This window comes from Squalius cephalus, assembly GCF_949319135.1.
Source record: "Squalius cephalus genome assembly, chromosome: 21".
Lineage (NCBI taxonomy): Eukaryota > Metazoa > Chordata > Actinopteri > Cypriniformes > Leuciscidae > Squalius > Squalius cephalus.
The window spans coordinates 23,442,401-23,459,201 of NC_137142.1; the positions used below are offsets into that span (position 1 = coordinate 23,442,401).

Genomic DNA, 16,801 nt, shown 5'->3' on the forward strand with positions numbered 1-16,801 from the left:
CATTTAACAGTCTTGTGTAAACTTTTGTAATTGTAACTAAATCATAATGACTGTGCAGGAATCGCTCCAACTGAGCATTGATTGTTCAGTAAAATATGTTGCCTCAAGCTGATTCAGTGCATGAATTCAACAATCCCACCTGCCAAACAGTAAGTAAAGGCATGTGTATCAGAGGACACTTCACTGTGATGGATCATGAACTCTGCGGTGTGACATGAGGAATATACATCATGCTGTCATGTGTTTTGATCCCTCATGACAGAACTCAAGTGTGACAAGAGAAAAAGTACACAACCTTCATTATAAAGACCTCATAAAATCATTATTTTTGCCCTTCTATACATCTCATGAATTCATTTGCCCTCTATGTTTTGACACTGCAGTCCGTAGGCATTAGGATCAAACCCAGTTATGCTGCAACACACTTTTAGCTGAGACAATGTTGAAATGTTGAGAGCAGCTCCACTGAAACAGAAGTTTTGGTGAGGGCATGGCTCTTGAAGGGTGCATGCACCCAAATCTCAGTTTTTTGATGCTTCTGTCAACTATCTTAATCTGAAATGTGTTTTTACAAACTTTAAGCTACTTGAGTCTTCTCATTGAAGGGATAGTATATCATTTTTTACTAAGAGGGGTATGTTCCAAACCCTTTTGCTTTTATATTTTCTGTTGAACACAAACGATTTTTTGAGCAATCTTCAAGTACCTTTAATATACAGTATAGTTCGTAGTGACCATGTCTATTAAAGGGATAGTTCACTCAAAAATGAAAATTCTGTCATCATATACTCACCCTCATTTTGTTCCAAACCCGTATTCATTTCTTTCTTCTTTCTTTTCTTCTCCACAAAATAAGATGTTTTGAAGAATATGGGTAACCAAACAGTTGATGGGACCCTTTGACTTCCAGTCAAAAGGTTTTTTTTTTTTTTCTACTATGGAAGTCAATGGGGCCTTGGGCTTGTTTGGTTACCCATATTCTTCAAAATATCTTATTTTGTGTCCAGCAGAAGAAAGAAATCCATACAGGTTTGGAACAACATGAGGGAGAGTAAATGATGACAGAATGTTCTTTTTGGGTAAACTATCCCTTTAAGCTCCATAAAATGTGTCTCATTCTCTAAATTACAAGTCAAAAACTGTGATGCTGTTAAATTATTCACTGTTTAAAGTAATTTTCATTCAAGTCTTTAATAGTATAAAGTCTACATTTAACTTTTTACTTCTGGCGATTATATTTGTGTTTGAAATAATCCAAAAATCACGCTTTAGACATTCTCAAAGACTACCTTTTGTCACGGTTTAGATATTTTTGTTTGAAATGTTGATTTGAAGTGTTGGTTTTTCCATTAACTTCAGAGAAAAACAGAGAAAGACATTAGTGTTTGCACTCTTGATATTTTAGAGTGTCACTTTTTTTTATTTCTTCATCATGACTCTTTTTTTTAAATATTTTTTTTGTATTTCCCATTCATTTCCAATGGTGGTCATTTCTGACCGCGAACATCATAATTTAGCTTTTTCAAATCAAGTCCACAATTTTGCTTGTGGTCACATAGCGACTGTCACAAAAGTCCCAGAGTTTTGTACCATTCCGGTGAAGTAAGATTTGTTTTTCGGTCTAAAATGACAGAACAACACAAGAGGGTTCAAATGAATGAAAGAACAATACTTTTAATTTAAAAATTCTTTTTATAATAACTGGATTGGAACTATTCATCATAGTGGATGTCCCTGAACTACAGAACCATTAATGGTTCATTAAAATATACTGAAATAATAGAAAACAATCCAGACGGCAGACAAGTAAACTGGCTTTTAATTAGCGATGGATAAAGGCATGTTAATGAGTGATGCTTACGTGTGTGAGTGTTGGTTCATGTTGTGTTGCTGCATATGAGAATGAATTCTTAATGATGAACAGCTGGTGAAAATCTCACTGAATCTTATTACAAGGTTCTTCTCACTTCAGACGTGCAACAGAGCAATAAACCTAAGGAAAAAGCGAAGATTTTCACATGCAGCTCTCCTAAATGTGTTATAAAATATTCCATTCAGGAAACTTTGCAATGGCTTTAGAAGATAACAGCGTGCCTTCAAATTTAGCCAGTGTGTTGGAACACACACCGAGCTCTTTTTCAATTTTTATCTTCTTCTCACAGAAAAGTACATTGCTTGTAAGAAGGTGAGCCAAAAATTCTAGAAATTTTTTGAAATTACCCCTGTCAGTGACATGTTTGAAGTTCTGATTTTATGTAAATCACTGGAGTGTCCTTGACTACAGTGAGATCTATTTTTAGCAGCTGTCACCACAAACCAGAGAAGGTTTTCCTTCGTGTGCTAACTGCTCAGAAAGTGCTCTCCATATGAACAATTTGCAAGAAACGTAGTGTTGGAAGGAAGTCCATGTTGGGGTGGCTCTAAAATGTCTCCCATTTGTGGGTTTTATTATCATGTGGAAAGAAAATAACAAGACTAATATATTAATAATGGATGATGTGAAACATGTTTTGTATGCTCTGGGATATTTAAAGGAAGAGGGGAAGTGTTGTTGTATTAAACCCCTACGTGTTCAAAAGCGATTTAATACAACTCTGATAATAAAGTGCTATATGCATTTTTAAAACAAATCTCTGTCCTGGGTTTGAAACCTACTAAATAATTCATTTATTTGATTAACTCAAAAGGAAAAAGGCTGAGTAGATCATTATTAGAGAAGATAAATGCATGAGAGTGTGAAAGAGTTTTATGAGATTTGGAGGAGGAAATGTTAAAGCTCTGATGTCTGTATTTGAGATTTAGACAAGCTTGTGGCATTAAAACTAACTAGCATTCATGTCACAAATTATAATACAATACATATTTTGAAATAAGCATTTATCTGTATGTGTAGTGTGGTTATTTACACAGTGACAATAAAATGAACAAGACGCTTAAGGTGATGGAAAAAGATCTAAAGTTGCTCAGTGAGGCACTGACCGAAAATTAGTCTTCTTGAAGATTTAATAGTTTTGATATTACAACCATTTCAGCATTTTTATCAAATGGGATGGAAGGTTTTAAAGTGAGAGAAACAAACTTTCACTACAAAACATCACAGAATTCATAAAATCCACTGATATACTTAATGGCATCATCCCTCAGGAAGAAGGATGTTGTTAATTAAAGGATTATTACATAAGATAGAAAGTGAAATTGATTATCAATTAAAACAATATTTCCCTCCAAAACTTGAAACATTGAGAAAGTATAAAATGAGGGAACATATGGAATACTTCCTAATAAATTGCCATTTCATTTTCTTTCATTTATATTGTGAACTAATGAAAGAAAACTCTCCAACATGATTTCCATCTTTAAAGATTGTAATAAAGTTATATTATTCTAAATAGTCCTGCAGTGTGATGGAATGTGAAACACTGCTTAGGACGCTGCAGTCTGGAACATTACGATTTACACTGAGCTCAACCGTTATAAATCGCTGACATTTATGCTGGTAGCAAATAGTACAAATTCTGGAAAGACAGATTTAAATTTGATACTGTCAGACCGTGTGCAGGAATGAACCTGTTTGAGCTGTCAGCTCATCCTTACATCCTCACAACAAGCCTGGTCCTTGCCAGAACCCCCAAAAGAAAATAAGATGAATTCTGATGAACTGTTTCATCATTGAAATTCTAATTTTAGACTGTTTTGAGATAAGACTACAGCTCATCAAATGACATTGACTGTTTAGCTGTCTCCATGCAGGAGGAAGTACACTGTTTGATCTAGTGCACTGTTGTTTAATCTCAGAGCTCTTTCACTGCACACCCTAAAAGTTCAGTTTTTTTATCAATATTTTGGAGCTGGATACATTTATCCTATTGCTTCTGTTCTCACTTTAATCAATAAAAAATGTATTTACTAAAATTGATTATCTCCCGTCATGCCGTATTGTAACATTATCATTGGAGCAGTTTGCTCAAAAGCACAATGACAGCAAACGTGATTTTTTTTTTTTTGAAGGTATCATATTCCTCACCGCATTTTTGTTTTTAGCCCATTTTATAATGTTAAAGTTTTTCTGAATTGCTAAAACACATTTCTCGAAACCAGTACCCACTTTCTCAAAAGCTTAAACACAAAACCAAATCTTCAAACTACATTCAGAGAACATCTGACCCTCCTGGCAAAATCAAACAATTGCCTCAAACCCATTTTCGAACCCTCAAATTCAAATAATGCTTTCAGATCTTACACACAGTCAGTCAAAATATAAACACTTCAGATCATTCATTAGACACAATGGAGAATGGAGAACAAAGAAAAAATGGAGAACACAGCATCCAATGCATGCATTTACAGAAAAAAGTATAGTAATCACAACTTGCAGTAGTAAGGGGTGAATAAATTGTGTTTGGTATAGTATCCCTACTAGAAGCCTACGATTGGTAAATGAGCAACGGCTCATGGTACCATCACATCCGGAATGTAGAATCCTTGACAATATTCAATGGACAGCTGAAAACTCATCTTTTCCGTAAGCACTTAAAAAAAATAAAAAGAAAGATTCTATGCTAAATGAATAAATGTATCGTACTGAATATTACTGAATGTCTGTATATTCAGCAATTGTATACTGTAAAAATACAGTAGTCCAACTGCAAAAGCCAAAAAGGTTAAAAAAAAAACTGCGTTGTGCAACTGTAAAATCAAACTCAGTGAGATTTATTCTGCCTCAGCATCACAGTGCCAAAGGTGTTTGTGTGTGTGAGAAAGATGAGTGGGATAATGATTTCTTAAAACACAATTTTTTGTGTTTTTATGCGTCTAGGTAAGGAGCTCTGCGCTGTGATATGTTCCCTTTTAAATATATATACTTCTTTAATGGGACATTATTCACTTAAATGATAAGTGAAATGGTTCCTATAGTGATGGGGTTGATATTATACACTGGAAAACTCATGAATGGTGGCTGCGGTGCATATAAAGCTGAGCCATTTAAACAGTGAATATGCACTGCAATATAACTAGACATTCAGACACAGATTTCCCCCCTTGCAGTAATAATCCAGACATGATGAAAATCCCTGAACATTGCAGTTGACAGAGCACCTCTCAAAGCATCACTGCAGCCTTTTCCATGTGTTAGCTCCAACTTGCCAGATGCCAGACATCAGACACGCTTCTTCACTGTCACAGCAACGGCCCTCATATGCGGCGTGAGACAGGGGCTTCGCGTTTTGTCCGCATCTCTGCTGCTGGGGACAGATTTGTGCAGGAAAGAACCCCTGTGACATCTGGCCCTTATGTCGACGGTGGGCCTGGCTGCCTAATGAAGGGACATGCTTGTGCTTGGCACTGCACTACACACCATTTATTACCGTCAGAGAAAGTCACACCAGGGTCTGCTGCACACTTTAATGATGGCACACTCAAGCTCACAGTGTTCGCAAGCATTTGTGTGAGAAAGCTAGTCCTGTCAGACCAGTTTACACTTCATACATGCTCCCCTGTCCTTGAGTGCTAGTGTAAATTTGTTCCTAGATCTCAAAATCGTTTCAAAATATAGATCCACTGTAAGATTTCAAATTTTAATAGCAAAATTATTCAGTATTTTCAATGAATAAACAATTCCAGAAGTTCTTTCATTTTTTTTTTTTTTTGTCCAGCAGTTCTTTGCCTCGTTCTCTGTATTCCTATATGCGAGTAAACAATTATTGTCAACTATAGTATTCTTCCATATTTTTGCATGTTAACCATTTCACTATTCAGAATTTCACTCCACTTTTAATCATTTTGAAAGTGGAGGGCTGCGTGAATGTAACGGTTTCACACAAATTGGCACACAAAACCCAGCATACATTTAATATTAAACCTGGGATTATTTTAAACATCTGTTAATTTGTCTACACCCTTGGATACAATTTTGATCCAAAATTGAAAGTACTGAAAACATGCATTTGCAAATATTAAATAAGGCCTTGGGATCTGCTTTCATGCAGTTTACATCTTGCTCCAGCACACCTGCCAGTGATTTCCATGCGAACCTGTAAAGTCTGATGGGGTTCAGGTGTGTTTTATTAGTGTTGAAGCAGAACAATGCATGATGGGAACAGTTAAAGCGTAAAGATCCCAGCCCAAAGCCCATGTCTAGGGGGCCATTAACACGACACCGTTTTCAACTAAAAACGGAAAATGTATGGCCGTTAATTTGCATGACACCAGCGTTTTGGGGGCCTGAAAACGCAAACTTTTGAAAATGGGTTTCAAAGTGCAAGTTTTTTAAAACTATACCGTTATCGTCTCCGTGTAAACTACAAAACCAACGCTATCTCACGACCAATTCGTACGAATTCGACGGGTGTGGGAAAATTGGCTAATTCGTACGAATTCGTACGATCTCACTCGTACGAATTTGAACGATTTGCCTAAACTCACGTGATGGGTAGGTTTAGGGGCGGGGTCAGGGGTAGGTCATTCGTATGAATTCATACGAATTGGGTAAATCGTCAAATATGTACGATTCAGGAAAAATCGTACTAATTCGTACGAGTGAGGTCGTACGAATTCGTACGAATTAGCCACCTCGTCGAATTCGTACGAATTGTCTTGAGATCAGGCTAACAAAACCGCATATTTGTGAAAACTGTGACATGCTTATTAGCCTACATGTTCAGTCTATAGGCGCTTAGTGTTTCTTTACAAAGTGGCATGCATTACACAGGGCTTTTAGTAGTTTTCGCGGATCCGTGTGATCATTTTGACAACGTTGTCGTCTGTATGTGAAAAAACCCCCCTGCTTTTTTCCGTTTTTAGTACATCGTTGTCGTGTAAACGTACCATAGAACTGAAATAAAGACGTCATAAGACATTATACATGGGTGTGTTGTAAAGTTTTATTATGTACTGTGAAGTATAAAATTGTGTTGCTGGTCAGGATTTTATCAGTGTTACTTCTACGCATTACATTACATGAGAGAATTCACTTTTTAATAGGACATGTTCTCTTACTGTAGCATTATCATGAAGAGTTTTAATTTGATTGTGGTTCATATGCCCCATTATTGGTGGCAGAGTGACAGAGTCTGATTACCCGGTCTGCTAAGTGATCAAAATAAATGAAATAAAATCATTTTTTATCTCTTTATTGTCTCTATCAGCACATAACAGAGATGATGAGAGAGAACTGCTAGATTTGCTGACAACAGCTGAGTGAAATTGGCAATAAAAGGATGAAAAAAAATGTGTTTATATATGACTATAAAAACAATTATAGTTTTATTTCATCAGTGGAAATGCATGTAAAATCTTAAGCCTATAAACGATTCTGCTTTCCCCATTCTTCAAAATATTATTTCATTCGTAGTCATAAGAAAATTGAATTTTAAAATTCTGTCTGAGCTGTGCTGATAACCTCAAGGGCACTTAAGACGGTGTTAAAATGCCACTCAGAAAAACATGATTGGATCTTTTGACATTTTCATTGCAAGGAGAAACACATCCAGCTGAGGAACCCAAAGCATTAATGAGAATATGTGTCCGTCATTAAAGAGTTTTGGGCTGGATGTTGTGTGAAATTATGTTTTGTTTAACTGTTAAATAATTTCTGAAGCCTCAGGCTTTGAAAGCACAGGTTCTGATGAGTAGTATTTCGACATTGCTAGAAGTGACATACGCAGAGCAAACTGAGTCATCTGCTCACAGATGTCACAATGGCAGAAAGCACAGAAACAAGCTGCTTCTATAACCCCAAAACAAGCAGAACTGTTTGTGTGGCATAAAGATATTTATAGGTATTCATTTTCAAGTAGTTGTATATCTATCAAGATTTAATGCACCATGTTAAACCCTCCCATTTAGCTGTCGTAGAGGTGACATAGCGTAGACAAAATATACTCCATCTTCAACAACCATTTAATCCAATTATGTCCTTTTTTTGTCCTGTGGGATAAAAAGATTAAGCGAAAAGCGGATATATGACCAAAAAATGCAAGACCTTACAGCACAACATTATGCATGAGAAAGGATTTAGCTGTTATTTAAACCTGAAAACAATGTTAGGATCAACATAGCCTTATATTACACCACAATATATGGCATGGCTTATGTTGCTATGTTAATCTTAACACTGTATTACCATATCTCTGAAGATTTCAAACTGGATTTTTAGATGTGATACAGCTTAAGAAATTTAATCTTCTTGGACCTTCTACGGTGGTCTGTATGAACCAATCCAGGAGTGAGGTCAGCCTCATAAGATACTGTTCAGCTTTCATTTAGCTGAAAAAGACAATAAAAACATGCGTCTTAACTTAGTGTCACTCAAAAGACATACATGTAGATTTCTAATAGGGAAAAATTATATAGAGAAACGCAAATAGATCAGCGCTGTATTCTACCATTCTCTATCAATACACACCAGACAGTACCTGTGCTTTTTATTTTATTTTACTGTAATTTCTTAAAGCTCTCTCATGCCGTCCTTTCCCATCTGTCACAAACCAAGTGTGTCCGTACAGTGACTTACACAAGATGGATACGCAGTGGTCACCTGTGCCCTGCAGTGATGTTCTGTCGAGATCAGCTCTATTGAAGGGCTGTGGGATCCACTGCTGGGGAAAGAAAATAGAGAGAAGTAATATATTTCATGGATTCCAAACACCACTAATTCTGGTACACTTTTACACTTATGTTTTTTGACTAACACCTCCCAATAGAAGAACATTATCACATACAAGTAAGACAGCTCGAACACTGTGGGCGGAAACACAATCTCGAGCAATGTTGGCAGTGACCTAGAGAAAGCACAGTTATATTGACAAACGTCTGTCAGTTGGAAGCTGTTTTCTACAGCCCTGCAATTATCTTTGGTTTCCAGAACAAATCCCTCAGTCGACTTGCCAAGTGTGTAGCGTTGCCATAATGGCAGAGAATAAGAGAGTGCAAGTGCACTCCTGCAAGCAGATGGTGTCATTGTATCACTGTCAAACCTCTGAATTTTCAGTCCGACTGCATTAATTGACTCTTCAATCATAACACAATCTTCACTGCTTTTGGTGCGAAAAAAAAGAAGAAGAAAAAAAAATACCTACATGAGACTAAATTAAATTTGTTTAAGTTAATCATGAATACAAATAGTATTATTCGAGCACTTTATTCAAAGGCGCCATGGTTTGGCTGGTTAACATGTTAGGGATGCTGTAACTACCGTACCAGTGCCCGTTTAAAGTCACCATATAATCAAAATGGACAATTCTTTTTTTTAATGTAATATTGCAGTATTTATTTTAAATGATTTTTCCCTGCACATCATTAGGTAACACTTTATTTTGATGGTCCTCTTTAGACATTCTGATGACTATGCAAGAGTATTCGTAGACTGTCTGCTTAATATCTGCTAACACTTTATTGTGATGTTCCTCCAACAGACATTCTACTGGATTTAGGTAACTTTGCAAGTACATCTCAATTTATTCTACTAACCCTACCAGTCTACTAAAACTCAACTGATAATCTAATGAGATTTGTATACAGTACACACGTCATGTTATAGTCAACAGAATGTCTAAAGGAAACTAATCTTCAATCAAAATGACGTGTTTGCTGGAGTGAGGGCGACCTGTCTCTCACATGAGATCACACCAATAGCAAACAACATTGATCCAACGATCCGATCAATTCCTGATGGACATAATCAAGTCCTGCCCTTCATTGTTCTTAAGCCGTTACAACCGTATATACTGTACGTCACAACAGGGAAGAAAAGACTATCGCAACTTCTGTTTCATGTTAACTTTAAAATGATTAGCATTTTCTGACTAAATTAAAAAGCTGAAAGCAACATGTTGTATAGTATAACTTCATTATACAGTCCCTCCAGTTTTTCGCGATTCCGCGATCGCTGAATACAACGCAAAATCAACAAATTGTCGCATTTTTTTGCGATCCTGCATAATTCCTAATTTAACCGCAAAATAATCACAAAAATGAAAAAGACCTCACAAAACATTAAATTATAATCACCCAATTGAAATATCTCTAGTTTAATTAAAGTTTCAATGCATTTTACGTGGATACAGATGTTGCGCACGCAACGTTATGTCTGTGAGCGGTCTGTCAGAAACATGGCGAAAGAAAATTAGTCTCACCTGCCCTCTCACATAAGCGCCAAGGAGCGGGCTAAGCAATATTCTGATATATTGCACGAGAGTGGGGGTAAATTGTTTTGTTTTGACCGAGTGACTGCCTGACTGCAGTGTGTGTGTGTGCGTGCGTGTGCGTGTGTGTGACTGACTGCGTGTCACCGCCTGTCAGGGTAAATTCTCTTTATAGCGCTTGAACAAATACACATAGCAACAATTACTTCAAAATATTAATCTTGGCGAGTATTTACGTAAAACTATCAGTAATAACTGATTGGGACGTTTGTCATTACTGTAGTAGGTCTTAAAGTGACAGTAACCTAATTTACCTGCTGTTGTCAGTGTTGTTAATGTTAATCAAGCAACAACAATAGTACAGCACAATTTTTTAAAAAACGTAAATTATCCACTGTTTGTAACTGTATCCTTGTATTTATTTGTCCTGTCTTGTTTCTTTTTGTTATTTGTTCCTTTGTTCTTATTTCATTACTGAGTGTTTACTTGGATGTTCCTGGTTGTGCCCATAGGTTGTTTTAAAAGTTAATTTGATGAGAATTTGATTAGACCAAAATAAACAAGCTTTATGCATTTTGTTTGTGATTTGTGTCATGTATGACTATTGTGCATCTGACATAATACTTTTATGGTAAATGTGATGTCCTCCTAATTATAAAATATAAAAATCGCAAATTTTTTCACAAATTTCTGGAAATTACCACCACAAAATCAGTCATTTTGATCGCAAAAATCACACAAAAAAATCGTGAAATCCTGGAGGGACTGATTATAGCACAGCACATGCAACTGCCTTTGAAATGCTATATGGATCGATTTCATTTTAATTTCAGATTTGAAATTAATCACTGATTGTCTTGTTTTCAAATGTCCTTGAATCACTGCAGAACAAATAACTTCCTAAAAAAGCTGTAATTTGCAAAGAATTAAACAGATGAAGAAATGGGTGAGTGGTAAAATGATTACAAGAAAACAGGTGAAAACGGCAAGGCTCGCTGCACTCTGAATTCATAAACAGGCGCTAGGCACTCTGGGAATGTGGCCCCTGGCTCACACAGTTATAAGCTCAGCATGAGAATGGCTTTGTGTAATGTGTCTGCCAAAACAGCACCAATAATGCTGGAATCCATTATACTCCTATAATACTAATCAGTTGAACACCAAAAATAAACAGAAGCTATGCAAACATGGCTGTATTTTCCAGGTGCTGTGTTCAAGAGGGACTTCTGCAGTGTGATTTTCACTAGAGAAGACAGGATAAGCCACAAATTCATGTCTTCCTAAAGCGTATGGAGTGTTTTATTAAATGAAGAGCAAGGTTCTCTATAATGAGAAGAGTGGGACTACTGCTAATTGAGATTCATTAAAAACTAAAGGATAATTACATTGTGTCTAGCATGCTGAATAGAATATTTCATTAACACACCATCAAGAGTGCTGTGGTTTCGAAGCACAGCTGTGATTCGGCCGTGGGTCGCGCTGATATACAGGCCGACAGAATGATTGCGGGTGTGATATTTTTACAACAGTGCACAATATTGCCGGTTAATTTGTCTATTCTTGCTGCCTGCGACAACTAAAAGAGTTACACAGGAAGTCAAAGTAGTGTTTGAACAACTCACACCATTATTGCACCGAACATGGACAAGTGGAGTGCTTTAAAGTCCCATGTTTATTAGCCTTCTTGGAATGACTCTCAGCAAATCAAATTCGAAGACCGGAACTGAAGGCTCCAAGAACAATAACTATAACGTTTCAATAATCATTCTAATTCTTTCAGACTCAATAATGAAAATGACACAGATGAACAATATCATTGGAATCTCTTTTAGAACGATTTTTCCAGCTGATGAACGATGAGAACTTTGACAACCAATCAGAATCCCCCTGACTGAGTTTGAGCATTTAACAGAACGTTATTGTGCATTGGTGTGGATGAACACCATTAACGATATTTAAACTGTTGTATTATCTGATATACACTACGCTATTACTACTGCTATTATCTATATAAGTAAAGGCAGTCTGCTTATTTTTCACTAAGCTTTCTGTACACTTGTAAGAGGCAAGTTAAAACAATACTCAACTTACCCGGCTTACAGCATCTGCACACAGACTGTTTAGGAGCACTTCCTCGGCCAAATGAGACGGAGCCCCCTCACTTCTCACTGATTGGTCTTATCAATATGCTCCACATATCGACTACAAAGCGCCTGCAATGACAAGGAAGAGAATAGATGTTACTCGGGTTAAACAAACACAACGTTTAAGGGGAGGCTGAGAAGGGATATCCTACACTTGGCAGCATAAAAGGCAGAGAGCTGGATACGTGGGAGGACTCGGGTTGGGAAAGCAGCTGATGATAGTGATACCCTCCTCAGCGATAATATTTCTGACTAAAATCTTGCCTGAAGACAACAGGAATATGACCAGTGTATTCTGTCTGACATTCTGGTAGTTGTCAAAAAATGAGTAGCCTAAAACGCCTCAGAGGTCTCTTAGTCACCATCTACATCATGAGGTTGTTTCAGATGTTTTGTTCGTAAAAGATTTTGAAACCCTGCTGTTGATTCATACTGAAGAAAAAGCTGTATCTTCTTTCACTCTCCTCCACACTGACTCTCCGAAGGTTTAAAGTAGGTAATGATTACATCTCACATAACATTCCCAGGCTTAAAATAAAAGCTACAAGCTTAATTTAAAAGAATTTAGTGGATTTATTTTCAAATCTCGACATCGTCTGCACTGATCATTGATTATGGAAAAGTAATGGAGGTTGGATTAACTGATCTCTTCCCATTATCCACGTTCATTCCAAAAGGATCCTCTGAAGAGGCTTAGGCTGTGAGGCTCGCACACCCTTTCATGCCCGAGTTGTACAAGTCTTTTTAATTCTCGTACAATGGCTTTCAGTGACGTTGTGGGATATCAACATCACAAGGGTATCACATAAAATAAGACTACATTTGAAAAGATGAAAGGCCCAACAGACTGCTCATCTAACATCTCAAAGGTCTGAACACTGGTTAAAAATCACAGCTTGTTGATTTCTCTTTTTGCACAGTTAAAAACTCTGTGTCCTTAAAATTTGTTTGTCGGCTCTCCTGCTGTGTTAAAAACCCATAGGAATTGAATTACAGGACCAGCACGTCTTCAACATCTTCAAGCACCATGCTGCCTGACAAAGTCATTTTAACTCATCCTTGTGTTTAAGATGGTTAAATCTGCATATTTATGTGTTTGATTTAATGCTGATATTTTTATCTTTATGCTACGGATGGTTATGCAGAACGCTAAAGGGCTACAGACAAGTTATAGAGGTTAATAAAATGTACTGTAGCTAATCTTAAAAAAATACATTTTAACAAAATTGCCAATATAAGGAAGGTGTTTATATAGCAATTCCCATTTTTGTTATTGGATTGTTGTGCAAGTGCCCTTCGTTTTTAATATCATGGCTATATTAAAAGTTGCTGTTCGGGCCATGACTTTACACAAACAACTATGCGAAAAGAAATGTAATGACAAGTCTAAAGCCTTTTTGTTCGAACGACTCCCCATCTCAGTCTCTCTACATGATGACTAACTGTCACAGAAAACAACAGTGATTTTCAACAGTGATGGAAATTCCACTAGTATTTGACAGCAAATTGAATGTGTTGTGTGTGAATTACAGTCTCCCAGCTGAAAATATCATACATTAATCTGTTATTGTCATCATAAATGCATTCTTCCTCACCACAGAAAAAAAAAATGCATTGTGCATCACACAAGACCAGATTAACAGAAAGTTTAAAAAGTTCAGTTGCTTGTTACTAACAAGTCAGTGTCAATTCATTGCACTACAGTCGAATTATCAGACCTCCTGCACTCTCTTTCACTAGGGAACAGTGTTTCAGGACAAATGAGCTATACATTAAAGCTTCAAAATCCACTGCTGACATGTTCAAGCCGCAGGAACTACTGCAAAATCGCCACCTGTGTGCCACTGATTAGAAGACACTGCCGATTTTAATCAGCAAGCCTAAAGCCATTCAGTCAAACCTGTCCTCAAATCACAAAAATACCATAATATTATTTAAATAATGCATAATCCACTTTTCATTATATTTAATGACATGCTATTTTACACAAATTAAATGTAGCAGCTGAATAGTTTATTTCAAGCAGACCATTAACGATCAAAAACCACAGCAGTGTTAATGCAGCTGAAACATCTTCGTCATTGTTTCCGTTCCTATCACCTTTCCATTGTAAAGTAAGCCATCTGATAGGCGTCAGTGATTTAATCATCCTTTGTTGCTTTACAAATGGTTATCTGAGTAAAAAACGCATCTGTTTGAGCATGTCCCTGTCTTGTCCTTAATTAGACTATAAAACATGACTGACCTCTACAATAGACTTCCATCCATCAAGAGAACCAAAACAGTGTGACGATGGTCAAAATTAATAGAATAACTAGTTCCAAGCTTTGAATCTTCGCTGAAATGATAATGAAAAGGTTGCGTTAATTGATTGTTTTTTTTTTGTTTCCAAAGCACATAATTGCTCTGCTCTAGCAGAAAAGAAAAAAAAACTAAATGAAACCAAAAAAACACTGTGTTTTAGTCTCTTGTTGCTGTTATGCTCCACATGTTGGGATCGCCTGCATCGTAATTAATACAAAAAGTTGTTAATTACCCAAATGTTCAAAGCACTGTTCCTGAAGGCCACATTTCACTCGAGGTCATACTATCACCTTTAATATTTTAGTGGTGTGTGCAATTAATCTGTGCAGTTTCACAAGTCTATTTCATACTGAGAGGGATTCTGTCTTCAAGCTAACCTAAAGGGATGTTTGTGTTGCTTGCTAAATGGCTTATTAATTGTACAGTCACAACAAAACATTAATACATGCTCCTAACTCTGAAATAAAATTGTTTGCTTTATTGTTTTCTCTTGCTCTAAGACAGCTCTGCACTACATATAGGTACTGTCTTGATGTTTTCCGATGAAGCATGACAGATGCTAAATGACTTCCATAATCCATATGCCCAGGGTGTTTCCCTGCCTACCCTTACAAAAAATAAGTAGGCTATACTTCAAGTTCATTTTATTAAGTATTCTTATTTAGTACTTAAGTTAAAGTATATTATTAAGTATACTTTATGTACTAAGCATACTAATATCAATGTACTAGAAGTAAACTTATAAGTGTACTGTTTTAATACTATTGGCCCACTTTTAGTATATAAAAGTACACTTTTAGTATGCTTTAAGTGTAACAGTAGTAAACTTAGAGTACACAACTTGTTTTTAATATGTACTGCAACTATACTACAAGTAAACTTATAGGTACGCTGATAGTTTACTAGTCAAATACATTTTTGAAGTATACTTTCAGTAAAATACTAGTTTAGTAGTTTTTTTAAGTGAACATAACATCATACCTATAGTTTACTATTTTTATATTATTTTTGCACTTTAAGTATACTACTATGTTTCTATTTAGGTATTCAAACCTTTAACTGTACTTTAACGCTTTCCATTTTAAAAAACATTTTATTATAGCTTCATGCATCCTTTTTTATCACCACAAAAGAAACAATATTTTAAACAAAAAGCTGAGAAAAATCCCATTTTTGTCAAATACTACATCCTACATTTAGAATGATGATCAAAACACAGATGGAATAGATCGAGTTCATCAACACCCCCAAAGCATCACATCACAGTCGTTTCCTCTTCATGGGTTCAACATTTCATTCTGTAACGTTAGGCAGTTTTGATTTATTTGCTATTTAATGTTTGATGATCATGTTATTTTACATTTAAGTAAGCAACCTTCTATCACTTGTTTCTGCTTCTTCAACTGTGTTTTTGATCAGGAGATTCTGTACTATTTCAGAAGATGCGTAATAGCGCCCCCTACCATATAACAGTGAAAACATGGATAGACGGAAAATTCTGTCAATGGCAGGAAAGAGTTAAGTAGATTTGATGTAAATTCCTATGTACACTACCAGTGGACTAGCCTACACAAAAATATCTGCTTTCTTTATAAATCAATATTTTCAAACAATGTAAGTTTATAAGACTTGACCTGTAAATCTAAGTGAAAAAATGTATAGTATTTAATAGGCTACTCAACTACAAGCCAAGAATAATAATACTTTATTATACTTTTAAGTATATCTCGATCAAAAGGTTGAGTTCAATTATAGGCCAAATATAATTAGACTTTTCTGTTAGTATAAGTCAAGTATACTTAAGTGCAATTTAAGGGGCATGTTTGAATGAAGCGTTTTAGGAAGGCGTGGCTGAGCCTTAACTTTTACAAAGAATATCTCTTTAGGTTTAACACCTTGAGCTTTTTAACTCTGCAGATCTTATACTTGCACTAACAGCTACATAACACACTAAAGAAAAAGGAAAACAAGAAATGGCATCATATGACCCTTTTTAAGGCCCGGGACGTTGGGAAAATGGATGGACTTGTGTCAAAGCAAGAAGTTGTAATAAACCCCAGTAAAAAGCAAACATATACAACTAAACCGAATGTACTTGTCATGTAGAGACACTTTTTGCATCTTACCTAATCTGATTCAATCCACTGCATCTCAGCTCACAGAGAGACTGGTACCTGTTGGAAGGATAAATCATATTTAAGATACAGATTT

General features: G+C 36.1%; 1 protein-coding gene across 1 annotated transcript in view; it reads right to left on the reverse strand.

Moving 5' to 3' along the window:
- Window positions 1-6,869: 6,869 nt before the first annotated feature.
- Window positions 6,870-16,801, reverse strand: part of khdrbs2 (KH domain containing, RNA binding, signal transduction associated 2) — a gene marked incomplete at its 5' end in the record, with an annotated part of 64,977 nt that continues 55,045 nt past the window's right edge. The window contains 5 exons of the mRNA XM_079854704.1: window positions 6,870-7,926; window positions 8,192-8,265; window positions 8,513-8,597; window positions 12,234-12,355; window positions 16,717-16,764. Coding sequence (XP_079710830.1) covers window positions 16,742-16,764 — 23 coding nt within the window. The 3' untranslated portion in view covers window positions 6,870-7,926; window positions 8,192-8,265; window positions 8,513-8,597; window positions 12,234-12,355; window positions 16,717-16,741. The remainder of the gene's footprint in view (window positions 7,927-8,191; window positions 8,266-8,512; window positions 8,598-12,233; window positions 12,356-16,716; window positions 16,765-16,801) is intronic.